Here is a 20,672-nt window from a genome sequence, read left to right on the forward strand (position 1 = left end):
AATTAGTTGCTCTGAATATTGGGCTAAAATTCTCAAAGTCTTATTTATACAAGATATTATTTTATGCTGACAGAGATTGCTGATAGTGCAGCTTAAGAAAATTATAAATTTTCCACTAGATGGCACTTGTGTGCAACTAGTATTGCTCAGAATCTTTACACTACTTCACATCAATAAAATTATTACATTATGTTATTTTCATTCACCTTGATTGATCTGGGTAAGATAAAGTGAAAAGTTAAGCTATTGCCTAAACTTGTCAAGCTCTACTGTAAACAGAGCGTTCATTGTATAGTTATGAAATGTAAAACAAGGAAAAGAAAGAAAATTTTTTAGTATATAATCCAGGATAACAATTCAGAATTCCTGACTCTTTGTTACCATCAAACAACTACATACTATCAAGGAGGTGAGAGAGGGCACCATAGTTAAAGGAATGAATTTGACAACTATCCCAGTTAGTAAGAAACATTATTTCTACTTTACAGTTGAAGTAATCTAGCTGGAAATACTAAGTAACTTGTCTAAGCTTATGCAATTTAGTGGCAAAACTATTTCTGTTCCTGGTTGTATATATAGCTCCTAGCACAGATCCTGGCACATAATTGTTGCACAATAAATGTTTATCTGTTTGACTTCATAGAAGCACAGATCTTAGTACCCTAGTCCACTTTCAGGTATATTCCTTTCACTTCATTCTGATACTACTGCTAAATCCAGGCCTTATTTCTGCTGACCTCTCTTCCAAGACCCACTAACAAGAAGGTTTAGAAGTCAGTAGGCATTTCCTACTTTCTTTGCTCTCTACAGTTTTTCCTAGTTCCCAGCTGAGCAGTCACCTTTTCTGTTCTGCACCTTTTCTATGCTTGTGGGAGTCGAGTAAATCAACAGACACAGTTGGTTCTGGATTTGACTCTGTTTGGTAAGGATCACACAGAGGATCAGGAAAACTATGGCAAGAGGGGGGATGTCAGTCCAGGACCTCTTCAGGCTCTCCAGAGAGAGTGCATCCTTGTTTCGGCTGGCTGAATCCCTGTTCATTAGCTCTATTATTTATACTAAATTTGCGGGCTTTTGACCCCCCCTTTCAATTCTTATCAACTACCACAGGATTTCTCCATGACATCATTTATCCTGGGGTCAGAAACATCTGGTCTGGTAGTCTCCACCCTGATCGTCCAGCTTTTTTTCCCTCTTATCAAGTAAGGACAGCCTGCCAGAAGCTGTTTATCAGGGTGAAGGGAAGTAACTTGTCTGAGGGCTATACTGAGGGCTCTGTTAGATGTGCCTAGTGAGACTGTAGGTTTCAAACTGGAGTTTTTAAAATGAAGTTGCTTAGACTCAAGCTAAGGCCATCCTCACAAGCAGTTTAATGGTAATCCCCAATTTTGGTATCTAACTCCTAATAAAATCTTATCACTATGATCTGCCTTCAGCAAAAAATTCTGTTAAGCTAGAATTCCTCTTATCCCTGACCTTCAGTAATTTTCTATCTATTCTAATCTTGCTTCTGGCTATAAATGCCCTTTTATCTTATTAAAGTCAGAATTGAAACCAATATCTCCCCCGACTCATGTCCCCCTACCATGGCTCTAAGACCCCATTACAGGTCCCTATACCTATCACCAGATGTCCCCCTTGAATAAAGTCAGCCATCTTTAAGAAATGTCATGAATAATTTTTTCTTTAACAATGACAACCAAGAATCCTTGGGTTCTTGGGTAGGGTAAAGCAAGAGCTGGCAAAGTCCCTGCACCAGGCAAGACTATTCTGGCTGTAGGGAACTAAGGACTACACAAACTAATGTTTGGACCTGGGTTTAGCGGGATTGGAGGACTGGACTTGGTGAGGGACCCCCGCGGCGCCAGGGGGCGCTGCAAGCTGTCCCCGGAAGCCAGCACCCTCTGCGGCGGGACAGCTCCTGACGCTAGAGTCCTCCGTCTTCCGGAAGCCCAGCGGCGGACCCGCTAGAACTGGGTGCGCTACAGCGGCCATGTCGGACGCGGCAGAAAAAGATAGGACTGACAGGGACGCGGGCCTGGCTCCCGCGCGGAGGTGGGGCATCATGGACGAAGCTGGCAGCTCTGCGAGCGGCGGAGGCTTCCGCCCGGGAGTGGACAGCCTGGACGAACCGCCCAATAGCCGCATCTTTCTGGTGATCAGCAAGTACACGCCCGAGTCTGTGCTGAGGGAGCGCTTCTCGCCTTTCGGCGAGATCCAGGACATCTGGGTGGTGAGGGACAAGCACACTAAGGAGTCCAAGGGCATTGCCTTCGTCAAGTTCGCCCGCAGCTCGCAGGCCTGCAGGGCTATGGAAGAGATGCACGGACAGTGCCTTGGCCCCAACGACATCAAGCCCATCAAGGTGCGGGTGCCCGGGTCCGGGTGCCCGCGGGGTCGGGGCTAGGACGTGGGGCTAGGACGGGCCTTGGTGTTGTGCCAGGACGGGGGAAGGGTGGACATCCACTCCCCGGAGCTGACCAGGCAGCACCTGGCATGCGCGGGGGTGGTTGGGAGTGGCTTTGAGAGGGTCCCCGCCCCTGAGGGTGCGCCCAGGAGCGCAGAGGGGCGCTTGCGGAGAGAACTTCTTTCTCCCTTGCGAGTGGGCGGGACAGCCTTGGGCACTAGAGGGGCAGGAGCTGTGTTTCCACCTCTCCCAGGTGGCCACTGCCCCTCTATTATCATCCCCACCCACCCCTGGCTTACCTTTTGGTGTTTTCTGACCCTCCTCTCTCAAACATTTCGGTTTACTATGTGTAGCTCTGCTTTTCCTCAGGTAAATAGGAAACTTGCGCCAAGTACATAGGTGAAATTGTGGCCCTCTGGGTTTGGATCTTTTCCCCAATACCAAACAAAAGTATTCGTGTATGTAATACTAAGTGCAGGTGATTAAATGACCCCTATTACATATTCTTTACGCTTCTGTGAGTTTTGAAATTATTTTAGATAAGCCCTATTTGTGAAGATATTAATGCCGAACATTTGACTGTTGATCCTATTAAATGGCAGTTTTCTTTGAAAAGTAGGGGCTGGGGTTGTGACTCAGCGCTAGAGCTTTCACCTAGCAGCCTAGCACATGCCGGGTCCTGGGTTCGATCCTGAGCATCACATAAAAATAAAATAAAGGCATTATGTCCAACTACAACTAAAACAAAATATTTTTTAAAAAGAGAGAGAACAAAGTAAACTCCCTTAAGAGGAGCCAAATCATTGTGATGGTAGTGTGGCTTTTGTATTATTTTAACATGTTTATTTGTATGTTCTTAGTTCATTCTTTGTATACTCAGTTCATTCTTGAAGTATTTATATTCTATTTCTATACTTAGTCATCTGTAAAATTAAGGGCCCATAGAAGAAAGGGTCATTTTCAGGGTTATTTGACTTAATTTATCCTTTTAGCACAATTCCTGGCAGAAGGGAAACCCTCCATATATGTTTATTGATCAATAGTAGCCAAGATGTCACTCCTTACTTACTGTGACTTCAAATCAGGACTCAGTCCTGAGAATCTAACAGACGTTTAAATTGTACTCTTCACTTGTCTTCTAGAGGTAGTTGCTGTATATGCAATTCTATTGGAATTTTCCACAAGTTTTTTTCTTTCCTCTCAATTTTCTTTTTTTTCCTCTTTCTTTATTTTCTGTTTTTTTTTTAATTTACAGAAAATTGAGAAGAATATTAATATGGAATTCTAAATTAATAACTCAGATATTATAGTCTCTGGAGGTCCTGCCTGTACCTCCTCCATACACAAAAGAGAAAGAGCCTGGGAATATACCAGTAACACAGTAGACACTAACAAAAATACATGACAATCTAGTGTGTTCATGTCAGTATAGAGCTTCAAAATACATGAAGCATTATTGACAGAACTAAAAGGAAAAAGATAAATCATAATCACCTCCTGAAATTAATTGTAGACCGATAGCATACACTAGTTCAGGAGTTGGCAAACCTCTGTAAAGGGCCACATAGTAAATAATTCCCACTTTTTAGGCCACATACAGTCTCTGTCACATCTTTCTTTTTTTCAATAGCCCTTTAAAAACAAGAAAATTCTTATATCATGAATTATACCAAAAACAAGGAGCTACAATTTACTGATACCTGAAATAGATTGATAATTTTCATCTCTTTGTATTTATGACCTTAATGTAATGGGTTTTATAATTTGGAATATAACATGATCTCAGCCCATGCAGGCAACTCAAAAAGAGACCCAAGTTTGAAACTGCCTTCCTTCAATAAATTCCTACACAGGAAATTTAAGTCTCGACACAGAAACACAGCCTCCCTCAGCCATAGAGAAGTTAAAGTGCTTGTTCCCAAAGAGAATTAAAGTTTACAATTCTGTTTTTCACATTTTTGTCCACTCAGTTTCAGCCAGAAGATTGTATCACTGTTGTACCTAGCCAGACAATTAAGGCTCATTCTTCAGCAGCTACAGCTCAGGTTGTCTGCCACTGGAGCACATCTGGTTTTCTTTTTTTCTTTCTTTTTTTCAGTATTTCCAGTTAAATTAATTTAGCTTCTGTTTTTTCACATGTACTTTGTTTTTGCAAAATTCCAAAGGATCTCCAAGACAAAAATATTATAGCACCAGGCCTCCAGTCAAAAGATTGTCCAAGTAAAAAGTAGTCTGTGACCAGCTATGGGATGGATTACCTGGAGGAAAAAAGTAAACCTAGAAAATAGAAGAATCTTGGTTCTAGCTTTGCAAGAATACCCCATCTAGAATCTATGTCTTCATAGTGTATGAAAATAAAAATATGTATGGAGAAATCTTCCATTAGTGTTCAAGTGCTCTACATCCTTTATTGGCAATTTCAAATACTTCAATCCTCAAAAGTTTAGAAGTGTGCATCTGATAGAATATCTAATCTCATTTTACCTGAGTCCCCTTTATTTCCTCTAGTGTCTTTGCATATTCTTAGAACTTCCCTTTTTGTATTTTCCTACTGATCATTTATTACTGGGGCATCCACTAAGCTAGGTTTCTAGTTAACCATTTCTGTGTTACTCATTACTCTTATTACTAATGCCTCAAACAGTGCTTCACATATTGTGTAGATTTGGGGGAGAGTACTGGGATTTGAACCCAGGGGTACTTTACTACTGAGCTACATCCCCAGTCCTTTTATTTTTTTAATTTTCAGATTGGATCTCCCTAAGCTGCTGAGGGCTTCTGAAGTTGCTGAGGCTAGCCTCAAAGTTGGGATCTTCCAACTGCTGCCTCTTGAGTTGCTGAGATTATAGGCATGTTCTACCACACGGAGCCATGTAGTGTAAATTACTGAAGAAATAACAGGACGTGTACTTCATTTAGAGTTGTCTCCAGCCCTGTCTCATAAGCAGAATCCCACACCTCTATGTCAGGCTGTCTTTTGAGCAAAAATAATGGCCTGCTTTCCCCATGGCTCTGATGTCACTTTTTTTTCAACATTTATAAAATCCCATGGCTTTTTAAATTGAGTGTCCTTTGGGTTCCTTTCTCCTACTCTGGAATTTCATAGTCCTGGTTTTCTCATACTTGAATGATATACTGACACTTTAAAGGAAACACAAACAAAACCTCAAGGGTTCTTGTATGTGTAGTGATTTAATTAATTACATTACATTTCTTCAAGTTATTTTAAAAACTAGCCATTAAACTTATTATGTTTATAATTATATAAACATATCCATGATCTTAGTCACAGATTTTTTAAAATATTTTTAGTTGTAGATGGACACAGTACCTTTATTTATTTTTATGTGCTGAAGATTGAACCCAGTACCTCACATGTGCCAGACAAGCACTCTACCACTGAGCTATAACCCCAACTCTTAGTCACAGATTTTTAGCATTGCTTTAGATTAGTATAAAAACAAAATAGATTTAGAAATCAATACTACAAAGCAAATTCAGAGTACTCTTATGTCATAAAAAAATATTTCAATAAACAGAATTGCCAGTATTGAGCCTCCTGTGCATTTCCCTACTCACACAGGAGATCATTTGAATAATCACTGAGATGACTCAGAACACGGTTATGCTACTTTTTCTAAAATATTAATACTAAGAAAGAAAACAAAATATGACAATCTAGACTCAAACCCAACTGTATCAGTAGTTACATTAAATGTAAATGACTAAATACTCCAATTAAAGGGAAGAGATTATAAGATTTAAGAAAAACCAACTAAGTGCTGTTTATCAGAGTCATGCTGAGGGGTTGGGGGAAAGCTGGTGTAGTATCAGACAAAACAGACTTCAGTTCATATCATATTAACAGACATCGCATAATTTCATAAGAATGAAAGTATCAGTCAAAAAATATATAGAAAACCCATTTGTTTATTCAGCCAATAATCTTAAAAATACATGAAGTATTGACAGAATTAATGGATAATTCATAATCAGATATTTATATTCTTATTATCTAATTGAACAAGTAGACAAAGTATATAATATCTTAAGTATATAATGGACATTTATGGAACACTGTCAAACAACTGCCAAGTATACATTCTTTTTAAGTACAGTGACTTGCTAATCAAAAATACAAAATGAAAAATGCATTTGAAAAAACATTGCAGAGATTGATATTATACAAAAAGTCATTGCAATAAAGATCTTAGAAAAAAGACTCCATCAAATTGCTTTTTAACCTAATGGGCAATTAATCATAAAGTAAATCTATTTAAGGAACAGAAAAAAGTTTTGACTTTATTTTTGGGGTTTTGTTATGTTTCTTAGGTTTTCATTGCTCAGTCCAGATCATCTGGAAGTCACCGAGATGTCGAAGATGAAGAACTTACAAGAATCTTTGTTATGATACCAAAGTCCTATACAGAAGAAGATCTACGGGACAAATTTAAGGTACTTGTTTTTTCTAATCAGCTAGTATATGTAACAACTAAAATATTAATACTAAAAAGAAAACAAAATATATGTAACAACTAAAATATTAATCCTTAATGGTTGTACAGTTGCTAAAAAGAAGATAATAGTAGTGGGGGTTCTGTCCTCCCCAGACATTTATCATGAAAATACAGACTCAGAAAAATGAAGGATAAAGCTCAGAGAGTTTTAAGTATGGTAACACAAGTAGTAGGTACCAAAGCCAAGATTTAAACCTACTCTGTATCCAGAGCCTGTTCTTGGCCTTTAAAATTTCAAAACATTCTCTTATCACTACTTCTATTGCGTCTTATGAAGAGGTGAGTCAGGCAGCCCTAAGTGTGTGAACAGCATTATCTAATATTTTTTATGGACCTAAGGCATATTGACATTTTACTCATTCACAGAAAAGCTTATACTTTGAAGAGCTTTAATTGTAAAATTGGGCCTACAAAGGAGTTATATTTAAGGAAAAACTACAGCTCTGAACTATAGGTCATAATAAATGGAATTTGAAGATAATTTTAAGTCTTTTTAGCCATTGACTTTTATATGCAGTGGTAAACTTTCACAGAAAGTTTTTAAAAAATGGTGTTTAAGTTGTTTTGAGTTGTAATTTTTTACTTTTCTACTTATCCTCCCAATACTGTGAATAGGGTGGGCAATAGCAAAAGAAAAGAAACAAGCACTAAAAGGTAATTTTCAAACTAGTAGTCTGTCCTACCCCAATTAAGAGTTGAATAAAATACTTCAGAAACAACAAATACCAAAAGAATATATTCCATATTTCCTTCAGTAGTAAGGAAGTTTTTTATTTTATAAATTTATAACTTCTTTTCTTAGTGAACAAATAAGATATTTTAACCTAAATATATAGTAATTAAGTTGCTTGCTAATTGTTTACATAGAATTTTGTAACATAAATACTAAAGACCAAGAATTTATACCCTGGGTTTCTTCCAACATTAAAAATAAATAATGCTGCATATTTCTCACATAGGATGTTAATATTCTGAGTGAACTAATGTGTTTTAGAGATATATTTTGAGCTGTTCTCCAAAAGAATACACTATTACTTATGCTTCTCTTAGAAGACAGTATATTATAGTTAATGTTTATTGAGTGTTGAGTATGTCCCAGGTTTTACATAAGCACTTAACATAGATTAGTTCATTTAACCTTTAAAACAACCAAGTGAGACAGGTACTGCTTTTAGTTCCATTTAACAGATAGACAGGCACAGAGAAGATACATAATTGCCTAATTAATAAGTGGCTGAATCAGAATTTGACTCTAGAAAGCCCAGTTCCAGAACCCCTGCCCTTAACCACTACTGAGCAAAACTTTGGAGCCATCTGGACCATGTATAAATTCTTTCTTTCTGTTGTTTGTTTCCTGTGTAGCCTAGGCAAATTATTGGATTCTGCTTGCTTGTCTATGAAATAAGCAGTTTAAAATATCTATATATCTTGAAATAGCACAAGTAAATTTAAATTTAAGTTAATTCTGAAAAGCTCTGTTCAGTTATTAATTTTGAGTCCCCTAAGATCATTTCTTTTAACTTTTACAGGTATATGGAGATATTGAGTATTGCAGCATTATTAAGAATAAAGTCACTGGAGAAAGTAAAGGTTTGGGCTACGTACGATATTTAAAACCATCACAAGCTGCCCAAGCAATAGAAAACTGTGATCGAAGTAAGAATGCAGTTTTTAAACATTGTTAAAGACTTTTTTGAAAACTCTGTTATTCTAAACAACTGAATCTAATGCTGGTTTTGTGAATACCTGCCAATTTAATCTTAGCAGTGGATGTTTTAGGACTGTGATTAGGCAATATTCATTGAAGCACTGTCTGAAGAGAAATAAGAGCGACTACATTACTAAGATAGCAAGTGCAACTGTTTTTGACTTTTTAAAAGTATTTTAGAATTTGAAGTATTAAGAAATTGATTTGCCCTTTCAGTTTTTTTTAAATACTTATTCTTTATGCTTGTTCATATTTGACCTAAACCCTAAATAGAATTAAATATACTAATAAACTTGTAAGTTAAGGATAGGATTCATAAGGTTTACTAACATAAGTAATTAACCATAGATGAGATAAATTTAAGCAGTGATTGGATCTTATCCTATTACTAGTATACATAATAAAGAATAAGAACCTTAAAGGAACCAAGAAGTATATCTTGTGTCATCATACTGTTAATCATATTTACTTTTCTAAAGAAGAATAAATTACTGGGTTTTATGCTATTATGAAAATGTATACATGTGGGAAAGAATTATTGTTAATCAGTAGAATTCTTAGATAATCCTAAGGTTCACAGCCAAATTTTCTCCTTAGATCCTTCTGAATTTCTCATTCAGTCAGCCTTAATTGAGTACCTATGGTATACTTACCAGTATGCTAAGTAGAGGAATATAAATGAAATGTTTGGAACTTCCAGCATTCAGGATTTTATATCTATAGTGGGTTGCAAAGACCTAAAAATAAGACCTAGGCAAAAAACAAAAAATAATAGAAGAATTTTTAAAAGGCTCTTTGAGAGCAAGCAGTATGTCTTTCCATCATCTAATAACTAGTGTAGTAATAGGCTCTTAAAGACTTACTGAGATTTCTACAAAAGTAACTGCCATTTATAGTAGACTCAGTAAGAATTTGCCAATTGAAAAAAAAAAAATGTTCACAACTGTGTGGCATAGTTCTGTCAGTAGTGAACAACAGGTGCACTGAATGAGCCTGGGAACACATCCAGAGGAGACAGATTTGCATCTGGTATAGAGCAAGCAGGAGAGAACGTGAAAGTTTTAGCAAAGGCATAGAGCCACGAATAAATACGTCTTGTGCTTCATGTTTTGAAGGCAGCTGTCTATAAAGTACAATATTCCTGCTGAGAAAGTAGGCAGCAAATTTAACTAAATACATTGGAACCATATATGGAGGTTTTGAAGACATCAAGCTTAGTCTATGTAAGGATGCTCTTGTAAATTGTTCAAAAATAATAAATCCTTTAGAACAATTAACCTAACCACAGTATTAAGGATAGATTTTCAGAAAAAGATTTCAAACTGGTTGGTTTTATTCTGTTTGAAATCAATAGAATTTTGATATGGAAAATACTGGGCAAATAAACAATGAAGTCATCTGTAGTAGGGACGATTGGAAGGAACAGCCTAGAATTGCTCATCTTTTTTTTTTTTTTGGCAATTGTAGATAGACAGCCTTCCTTTATTTTATTTGTTTATTTTTATGTGGTGTTAGGGATCTAACCTAATACTTCACACATGCTAGGCAAGTGCTCTGCCACAGAGGTACAGTCCAGTAGAATTGCTGAACTTTTATGTCTACATTGATCCATAATTTGGGGTTCTTGCTGATCCTCTTTATTGTTTGCCATATTCTAGAAAACAAAGAAATGGGTCTGATGGACCATTTTGCTTTGTACGATTATTTTTATAAAGCTATCAGGCACTATCAACCAAGTATATTTGCCATATGTTAAATTTGTTCTTCAATTTGAAATTAATGGTTCTCTTTTTCAGGTTTTAGGGCAATCTTGGCTGAACCTAAAAATAAAGCATCTGAATCCTCAGAACAAGATTATTATAATAATATGAGGCAAGAGGCTTTGGGACATGAACCTAGAGTAAATATGTTTCCATTTGGTAAGTGGACTACCTTTACTTCAATAGCATATGTTGTATATATAATGTAATTTGAGTTTTTAAAAACTATGGTTTTATAGGCAGTCTAGTCTCATCTAGAGAATAAAAATCTTAAATGTGTTTTTTTCCTAAAATCTTGGGCATGACTTTCAGTGTCCTTAATAACTTATTTTGCTTAATTGATTTCCAATTATATAGTTTTACCTGATTATTTATGCATTATCTGCATATTAAACTATATCAGTATCACTTTTATAGGTGAACTCCTGCCTTTATACAACTGATCAAAAAGTATAAAGCATATATGTACAATATCCCCTTACAATGAGCCCTAAAACTTTGTTTTAAATACTACTGCTGCTTTAAAATTAGGGTTACAGAAAGGAGAAAAGTGACAAAAGTAGAAACTAATAAAAGGGGGAAATGAGTGATCAAAGTAAGGTCTGAGGTTGTTATTTGCCACAAAACTTCAGATAAAATATTTGCCATATTTTTCAATTTTTACATACCAAATGTATACCTGTGAAATTAGATCATACATTTCTGATTGTATTTCTGCATAGAAGATTGGGGAATGGGGAGAGTTGTCTGTTTTCTTGTCATTAGTTCTTTCTGATAGTGCTGGTGACCAGAAACATAATACAAAACACATTGCCTTAGCAATGGACTTTTTATTTTCTAGTACAAAAAAATGTTACATGAATTTTACGTGTATAGAAGTTTAAGGATTTATTTTTCTTTTTAAAATGTTGGAGAACAACAACCTGAATTTTCAAGTTTTGACAAGAATGACAACAGAGGCCAGGAAGCTATCTCCAAACGCCTATCAATTGTTTCAAGGGTTCCTTTCACTGAAGAGCAGCTTTTCAGCATTTTTGATATAGTACCAGGATTGGAGTATTGTGAAGTCCAACGAGATCCTTATTCAAATTATGGTAAAATAATGTCTGTGTTCTTATATACACTTTTTTTTTTTTTAAATAGCATTTCCCCAAACACACTTTTTATGTCAGATACTATTTGTGTGACAGGAGTTTTGTGTTTCCTTTTTCTCTACTTTGGACTATAAAATCCAGTGATACCTTAATAAACAAACTAGTAGGAATCTGTTTTATATAATGTCATTCAGTTAAAAAAAATACTTTAATTCCCACAAAATACAGCATTCTCTATTTCTAATAGCACAACAAAGACACCTATTTGTACTGTTTTGATTAATGCTAGGCAAAGTTAAAAACTCTCTAAGTTTCCTCCTCTTTCATCCCTAAGTCTCTTTTTCTTAAGCTTTATGCACCTAAATGAAACTTTTCCAAATTGAAGCTTCTTACATGTCCTTTCACTAGTTTTTCCAATTCTCAACAGAACAAAGCAAGACTCTAATATCAACTATTTAAACCTGTTAATGCATCTAATCAATTAATTAGTTATCTAGTGTTAGCTCAACCCATCTTTCTGTTAAGCTTTTGATTTTTATTAAGGTTTTCTGTTAAGGGAGGAGTTGTGATGGATAATGGAAAAAGTCTAGCAATCCATAAAGCCCAGCTGTAAATCCCAGCAGTGGCACTAGCTTTAAGACTTTGGTGAATTGTTTATCCTCTTTGGAGCCTCTCCTTTTCTCATCTATGAAATAGGATTATTAATATCTTCTATGCTAGGGTTGGGTCAGAATTAGTAATGAAATATGTAAAATACCTAATGTAAGTCCTGACACATAATGAGCACTCAGTAAATTTAAGATTTGTTTAATTTTCAAAGAATTAGAAACAAGGAGTGGTATAAATAAATCATATTTGGCATCTCTTCCAGTTCCATAGGTTATCTGATTTAGTCCTTTTAGAGTTACATGAGTGTTGAAGGGAAGCAGAGGAATCAGTGTGGGCTTATGGGCTGATGGGCCTGAAGTGCTCCCACCCTTCCACAGACACCCCCACATACTATTGCCTTACCCAGTGCTGGTCTTTTTGCACAGCTGTCCATCGGAAGCTACTTCAGGCCATTTCCAACCTTAAGCCAAACATATGCTTTCATTTTTTGTTCCAAGATCTCTAGGCACACATATCATGTTTTCTGGCACATTTATTGTTATATTTATGTTATTCTGCTTGTGTATGTGTGTGTGTGTATGTTTGTGTGTTCCACACATCCACTACCATTTATCTGTTATGTTGAAATGAATTTTCTTCTGTACCTTCTATATTATTTTTCTGGTTAGTTGTGTCTGAAAAATGCATGTCACTGAAGCACCTTTTCATTAATAAAGATGTCATCATGTAGTTAGACTTTTATGTGGTCATTTGATTTCTGTGTTTTAATTTCATTCAAATATTTGATGCTTAGCTTTAAAGAGAAACATAAAACAATGACTATTTTTCTCCAAAGCAGGTTATATTGTAAATACATCATGAAACCTTTTGATTATGTCACAGCTAGGCTTTCCATTTAAGGACCCCAGTATAAAATTGTCCCTCTGCTCAGCATTACCCTTTTAATTTGATTAGCTGAAATCTTTCAAAGAAATGTGAAATTGATGACTTTGGATCTGAGACCCTTTTGGTACCTACTTTTTGTTTTTCATACATTGCCACTTTTTCCTCTCTGCCACTACAGCTAAATTAAGTATAAATTCTTTCAAGTATATATTCTTTTTATATACTCCTTGTCTTTGCATTTCCTATCCAGTATGACAGGGAACTTTCTTAAATTTCAAATAATAAAAATTTAAGGTTTTAGCTACATTGATATCCTGTAAGCAAAACCATTATCCCCAAATTAAATTTATTAGACAGAATATAAAGCTAATAATGTTCCATTTTCTTAAAATATAATGTTCTTACTTTTGCCAAAATTTGATGTATGCTTCAATTTATAGGAATATATGGCTGTTGTACACATATGTAACAGAACTTTGTTTTTTGATATATTTGACTCTGTTGGGTGATAATCAGGGTTTTATATTGTTTGACCTTCAATATACATTGTAACATGGGCCTCAGTGACTTAATGTGCTTTCTTTTCCATTTCTGTATATTCTCTACTTTAGGCCATGGAGTGGTTCAGTATTTTAATGTAGCATCAGCTATTTATGCAAAATACAAGTTACATGGATTTCAGTACCCTCCTGGAAACCGGATAGGTGTTTCCTTCATTGACGATGGGAGTAATGCAACAGAGTAAGTACCATTTCAGGAGTGTCTGGAGCCAAGCCCTGGGTGTACATGATTATGAATTGAAGAATAAAATAGGAAGCAGTTGACCTCTCAAGTGAGGAAGTCACACAAAACAAGTTACTGTTAAGAGACTGAATATTTCCAGTTTTCTGTAAATTACCAGTTATTGTCTCCAGTCTCCTTAGAAAAATGGCAACACAGATGGTAGCTGCACAGCTTGCATCAATGGTGTGGAATAACCCAAGTCAACAGCAATTTCTGGTAAGTAGGTAAGAATTTTAACCTTTATAATATAATCAGCAGAGTATAACACAGTCTACAGGGTATTAAATAAATATTACCTTTGTTTATTACCCATGTAAGAAATTTTTCATTACTATAGTAGGAAACCATGTAAGAGCCATGATTTGCACGTTTTTATCTTTTGACTAAAAATACCTGAAATGCAGTTTTTCTTTTTCTTGTTTCGTTCCTAATTCTTCAACAGCAATTTGGAGGAAGTTCTGGATCCCAGTTGCCTCAAATCCAGACAGATGTTATACTTCCATCATGCAAAAAGAAAGCTCCTCCTGAAACTCCTGTGAAAGAAAGACTTTTTATTGTGTTTAATCCTCATCCTTTACCTTTAGACGTGTTAGAAGATATATTCTGGTAAGATTTGAACTAGTAATTTAAGCATTCTCACAATCTTGAAACTTCATTTATCCAATATCTACTTAGGAAGAGATGATTTTTTCTGTGGGTTTAAAAACTTCTTATTTGAGTCATGTTTTTCAATTTATAATCCCCCATTTCCTTCTCTTCTATGCCACTCACACATCTTAAGTTTCTACACAGAACTTCTTGTTATTTTGTTTAAAGCATGTAGTATTGTTTTGAAAATCTGCTTGCATAGAATGGACAAACCTTTTGTCTCCTGATAGAAGATACATCTGTGTAGATTTGTCCATTAAAATTCTTTTTACCTAGATTTTCCTTCATAGTTATAATTCAGCTGAACTGTGTTTACTAAGCATCTTCTGTTTTGTCAGTGCTCAGTTGGATCCTAAAAATTATATAACCACATTGAGTAAACAGTTACTTATAGGAAAGAATATTAAGTGTTGGGCTGTGTTGTGGTTCAGTGGTAGAGTGTTTGCCTAGCATGTGTGAGGCACTGGGTTCAATCCCCAGCTCCACATAAACAAACTAAATAAACAAAATAAAGGTATTGTGTCCATCTACAACTAAAAAAAATTTAAAAAAAGAATAATAAGTATAATAAGTGTTAAGGGTGGAAGGTTTTTATTTATTTTTGTGTTTTTAATATAATCCCCTACTTGAGCTTTTCCTTTAGGGTCACTTTCTTGTTTGCCTTACAGGAATGTTAGTGAATTGGGCAGGCTCATTAGGAAGCTTGTTAAAGTTCTGCATAAGATAACAGGCATGTGGTTCAAGTATTTTGACCTTTGTTTAACTGAGTTTAATTGATTCATTTAGTTTAGTTTTGTTTTGTTGTTTTTTCATGAATCACTCCTCAGTGTCAGGCAGTCACTGTGTTAAATGCTAAAGACAGTTATGTAAAGAAAACATTATATTACTATATTATGTTGACAAGAGATTATAGTCCTTGTCCCCTTAGAACTAATGTCATGTAGGAAACAGACAAGTAGGGAATTACAATCTAGTGAGTGAGATGATGCTGTGGTAAGGAATATGTGAAATCCATGGGAGGGGAACCTACCTTAGAAACTCTGAGGAGTGAAAGTTAAAAATAATTTGCCATGGGAGGAAACTGGGGGTGTGGGTGAGTTTTCCTGCCAAAGAGAGTGTGAAAGGAGGTGATTAGTATACAGACTTAAAGAGATTATAAGGGAACATGAAGCTAAGGAGGCCAAGGACCATGTTGAAAGCTATTTAAGGAGTTTGTCATCACCTTGGAAGCAGTGGGGAGTGAGCTACTAAGGAGATTTTTAGGGAGTAAATGATCATATTTTATTTTAGAAAGAAACAGAAAAGAGGGTGAAGAATGAAGAAGGACAGGTCACAGAACAAGGAAGAAGACATTAGAGTAATATAAGGAAAAGATGAGGATAATTTGAATAAGGAAAGAGACCCAAGTAAAAAGAAGAGACATTAACTGAGTAAAGAGATATTTAAGTATTGAAATTGGCATGCATTCGATGTTGAACATAAGAGTAAGGGTGATAAATGAGTCAAGAATGGAGTCCATCCAGGCATGGTGCATGCCTGTAAACCCAGCGACTGGGGAGGTTGAGGTAGGAGGATTGTGAGTTCAAACCCAGCCTCAGCAATTTAGTGAGGCCTTAAGCAACTCAATAAGACCCTCTAATAAAATTTTTAAAAAGAGCTGGGGATGTGGCTTGGTAGTTAAGAGCCCCTGGGTTTAATCCCTGGTAGCAAAAAAAAAAAGGTTTTAGAACTGAGTAGCAGTCTTTTTCTGTTTCAGTTGTTGTTTTTTTGTTTTTTTACTTTGTTTCAGTCGTTTTGGTAACCTGATTGAAGTTTACCTTGTGTCAGGAAAAAATGTGGGTTATGTCAAGTATGCAGATAGAATAAGCGCTAATGATGCCATTGCTACTTTACATGGAAAGATTCTAAATGGGGTCAGACTTAAAGTTATGCTCGCGGATTCCCCAAGAGAAGAATCTAACAAAAGGCAAAGAACTTACTGATTCTTGAGGTAAGCACTTCTAATCTGAATTTTAAAATTAAAATTAAGAAGAATCTATATAAGTACTTGAATTGGGCTGGGGATGTGGCTCAAGCGGTAGCGCGCTCGCCTGGCATGCGTGCGGCCCGGGTTCGATCCTCAGCACCACATACAAACAAAGATGTTGTGTCCGCCAAAAACTAAAAAATAAATATTAAAAAATTCTCACTCTTTAAAAAAAAAAAAAAAAAAAAAAAAAAAGTACTTGAATTACGGATTTTTCTTTTTAGAGATTTAGAAGATAATTTAAAAGCCCTGACTTAAGCTCTCTTTGTAAAGCCAAGTTTTTTTTTTAACAACACATTTTTAAACTTAAAATATTTAAACTATAAAAAAATACTTTTGATGTTTACTGGAAAAATGGGTTTGCTCTCCTATATAATAAAATCAGATTTGAATTGAGAAAATTAAACATTTATTTTTTTATTTGTGAATATCTATATCCCAAGACTTGGATTTTTAAAAATGTATTCTTAAATACAGCTTAAAATTGAAATATTTCTAGAGATTTTTAACTTGAAAAATTGGTGTCCTGAATTATGAATTGAGGTAATTTTTAACAGTCTTTATAAAGTATGTTTTGATTTGTTACTAATGAAATGCCTAAAAAACAATATCAAATAATATACCTTTTGGGTATCATTTGAAACCTAAATATTGGTGTTTTCTGGATTTATATTTATGAGTTTGTGCATTAAAAGTACATATTTGGAAAATATTCTCGTGTGCTTATATGTATTTTTTTTTAAAACCCTGACCATTTGCCAAAAATTCTTCTTTGTTATAAATACTGACATAGCCATGTGCGTTGCTTTTCCTACTTATTAGTTTTAAAAATCAGACTTCAATTTCCTCTTTTGTGACGGTTTATATCTCCATGCTTTGGGGAGACATTCTTTAATGTTAGTTAGGCTTTTTAATTCTGTAAATGAATTCTGGGTTTCAAAGGATGCTGGGTTTCCTCACTCCCACATTCATCAGCCTCCCAAATCTACTACAGGTCTAATGAGTCTGTTTTGTAGTTACAGGTTTTCTTTCCAACCAATTATGTGAGCTAACAAGTATCAAAACAATCATCACAGGGCTTATTGCTGATGACCTTCTTCTCATAGAGCAAGTCCAGTGATTATTTGTTCTTCCTTCACAGAAGCCATTGGGCAATAGAAAGTGCCCACTGGGCCCATTGTTAATAATTCTACTTTTTACATGTTTTAAAATATTTGATGGCAAAACTAACTCTCATCACACCATAAAGTGTAGCATTTTAACCCTAGGAATATTAAATTGCCAGTGAAAACAAATTAGCTATTTTTCCTGTTTTATAAGTAAAATGTTAAAAACTGAATTCTGTTTCAGACAGGCTGTCCTCTAAAATAGATTGCAAAAGTTGTGTTTATTCCTGTCTGTGAATATTTCAATATAATTAACAATTCTTGCTTTTGTTCAACAAATCCTTGTCCTTAAAAAGGACTATAACACTAATTTCCACCAAGGAAAAATATAGAAATTACTCTTATGATTGAGCCTTTCCTAATGATTATTTACATTTTAAAGAGAATACTGGACTTAAAATTAAAATCAGAATATCTGGGTTGGAATTTCAGCTCTGATACTTCTCATGATTAGGCAGCTCTTTTTACCTTTCCGAGATGCAGTTATTAGAAAGAGTTATTAGAGTTGTTGAAAGACAATGAGAGAGTAAAGTTCCTTGTTTAAAAAAATTAAGGATTGGGGAAGTAGCTCAGTGGTAAAGTGTTTGCCTCAGATGCATTATGCACTGGATTCAGTCCCCAGCACACACACACAGAAAGAATTCTTCCACATATGGCTTCAGAGAAACCTTTGAGATAGATGATCTCATGCAAAATAATGGCATCTAAATGATCAAAAACTAAAAGTTTAATGGTATCAGTCTATCTCATGTCTGCTACTGTGAAAACTAAGAACTCTAATATGTCTTTCCCATTAAAAGCAATGTACATTCATCCAGTTTTCTTCATTGAAAGACTTGCACATTCTTTAGCCTAGCTAGTCATAAAAATATAAATGTTTTTTTTTCCTTTACTAAACTGTAATATATTTTTAAGGCAAAGATAAAGTAGGGTCAGATTAGTTGGAAATGTTTTTTTTTTTTTTTTTTTGGTAGAATAAAATTAGCTATAATTTAAATGTATTCCAATTGCAGCATGGCTTTTTATTCATTTTTGCTCTTTATCTTCTATTTACGAAGGACTCTGTAATGAGATTCTCCTCTTTTTTGGTGCGTTAAATAAATATATTGGCTAGGCATGGTGACGCAACTGTATTTCAACTACCTGGGAAGCTGAAGCAGGAGGATCACTTGAGCAAAAGAGTTTAGACCAGCCCGGCAACATAAAAAATAAATACTAAATAAAATGAATAATCTTATCTTAAGGCTCAATAAGTATGGTAGACTTTCCCAAATTTTGAGGTTTTAACTATTGAAGTCTGGGGGGAAGGGGTGGTATATTGTATTTCTTTAATTTCAAGAGGACAGACACATAGTTCATGAAGGTTAGTTCCTTTGAGGAATAAGCCTGGAATTAATTGAACCACACCTAGGAAATAGAAGAAAGTCATCTAAAAATATAATACTGAAAATAGCTGAGTTTTATGTGTCTGATGTGCTTAATATATTTCTTCTACTTGAGGAAACATAAATTTTAGTATTTCAGAGCATCTGATTTTATATTAATTCACAGCATTTTCCCCCTAGAAATTCAATACCTGCTTGCATCATCCTTCTGAGTAAGTTTGGTTTTGTTTATTGGGGGGCATCTATGATCAAACAGATAACATTGGTTATATTGAAATAAAAGAACAGTTCCTAACATTTTAGGAATACTATATGCAACAGCTATTTTCTTTCAGGTGATGATTTTCATACTTGTGTTGTGTTCTTTCTACAGAACAAAGACTAAATAATGACATAATCCTCAGCTGACTGACTGAAAATGTGACTGGACGCACTCCCTGTGGACAGTTGACAGCTTTTTTTTTTCATATACCTGATAGTCTGCACAACATTATTTTGTCTGGGAAGCAGGAATTGCTGACATGTATTTTTGAATCCATACCTAATGCTAAAACTAATATGGTAGTTGTTTCTTAGAGCAATATGTTGTTATGTGTAGCAGAAATAAAGTTCTCTTAGAGCAATATGTTGTTATGTGTAGCAGAAATAAAGTTTTCTTTGCTTAACTATATTATGACTTATTTATGTTAAAGACAGGGATGAAAAAATTTAATGGACAGTGTTTAGAAGTTGACGAAATAACCTATTTCATTGATTTTTTTTTTACACACTGAAGATGGAAACATCTTGATATCAAATGTGTGCCATAGTGTAATTGGCATACAGTTAATACTAACTTATTTTTCTTTCATAAATGAAACATAAAATAAAGGTGCTTTTTTCAGTTAGGTGCACCTTAGAGTCAATAAAATATGTAGTTGCTCCTCAGTGTACACATGCAGATTAATTGGTTACTTTTACTATAAGGACGAGCAAAAAGGCAGCATTAGAAATATTTTTATACTGTACATTTGCAATTATATTAAAACTTGAAATTTTTATAAAAACCTTTTAAGATTATAAAGCAACAGCTATAAAAATTAGAAGTTATTGTTGATATTTTAAATTAATGTCATGGCTGCAGGAGGTGGGGGTGGACATTGTTCCCTTTATAAATAGAGAAATATAATCACCACTTCAAAAATATAACATGTAAGCAGTTTTCAAAACAGCCTATGATAGAAAGTATAATTATTTTGAAATTAAAGATTAAAAATTAGAAAGTTACTGTGCTTATATTTTAAAAATCCAAGACAAAGTTTTATCAGTCTTTGAAGTAAATGATAATATATCAAAAAGATATATCTCAATCAATAACTTAGCACCTTTAAAAAAATGATATGCATTTGCTAAATTATTACTTGATTGCCTCGTCATTATGACTCTTAAATTCTGAGTTAAACTAAAAATAATGAAAGATTAAATTCAGTGAGCATAAAAGAGTATTTTATGCTTGGACATTTCTCCAGTGAAAAATTAGAATCCCTTTTTTTGAATCAGTAATTTTAGTAAATTTAGATAAGAAAATTTCCTATCTTACCTTGCCAGGCAAGACTTAATTGAAAAAGAATTTAACCAAGAGTCTTTCTGTGAGCCAGAGGGCATATTTTAAAATGAAAGCAAGGCTCTCTTTAGAAATGAAAAA

The 20,672-nt window shown here is 34.7% G+C and overlaps 1 protein-coding gene across 3 annotated transcripts; it reads left to right on the forward strand.

Annotated features, from left to right (window-relative positions):
- The first annotated feature begins 1,930 nt into the window (after positions 1-1,930).
- Positions 1,931-19,656, forward strand: Rbm45 (RNA binding motif protein 45). Of its 3 annotated transcripts, XM_048808012.1 has the most exons (10): positions 1,933-2,365; positions 6,740-6,862; positions 8,454-8,580; positions 10,429-10,551; positions 11,307-11,486; positions 13,592-13,721; positions 13,895-13,979; positions 14,206-14,369; positions 16,201-16,401; positions 19,362-19,656. In XM_048808012.1, exons 1-9 carry the CDS (start codon positions 1,994-1,996, stop codon positions 16,391-16,393), a joined length of 1,497 nt encoding a protein of 498 aa, XP_048663969.1. In that variant the 5' UTR covers positions 1,933-1,993; the 3' UTR covers positions 16,394-16,401; positions 19,362-19,656. The 3 variants fall into 3 exon arrangements, 2 of the variants coding, with proteins under 2 accessions (XP_015336578.1, XP_048663969.1); XR_007349380.1 differs by lacking the exon at positions 19,362-19,656 and having other exon boundaries at positions 1,931-2,365; positions 13,895-13,987; XM_015481092.2 differs by lacking the exon at positions 19,362-19,656 and having other exon boundaries at positions 1,932-2,365.
- The last annotated feature ends 1,016 nt before the right edge of the window (positions 19,657-20,672 follow it).

This window comes from Marmota marmota, unplaced genomic scaffold (assembly GCF_001458135.2).
Source record: "Marmota marmota marmota unplaced genomic scaffold, marMar, whole genome shotgun sequence".
In the NCBI taxonomy this organism is placed as follows: Eukaryota; Metazoa; Chordata; class Mammalia; order Rodentia; family Sciuridae; genus Marmota; species Marmota marmota.

Excerpts from the sequence above, each read along its gene's own strand:
- Rbm45 (XM_015481092.2), top strand. The coding sequence starts at position 1,994 with ATGTCGGACGCGGCAGAAAAAGATAGGACTGACAGGGACGCGGGCCTG. Across the intron at positions 13,722-13,894 it reads GATGGGAGTAATGCAACAGA|TCTCCTTAGAAAAATGGCAA; the intron begins GTAAGTACCATT and ends TATTGTCTCCAG. Across the intron at positions 13,980-14,205 it reads CAAGTCAACAGCAATTTCTG|CAATTTGGAGGAAGTTCTGG; the intron begins GTAAGTAGGTAA and ends ATTCTTCAACAG.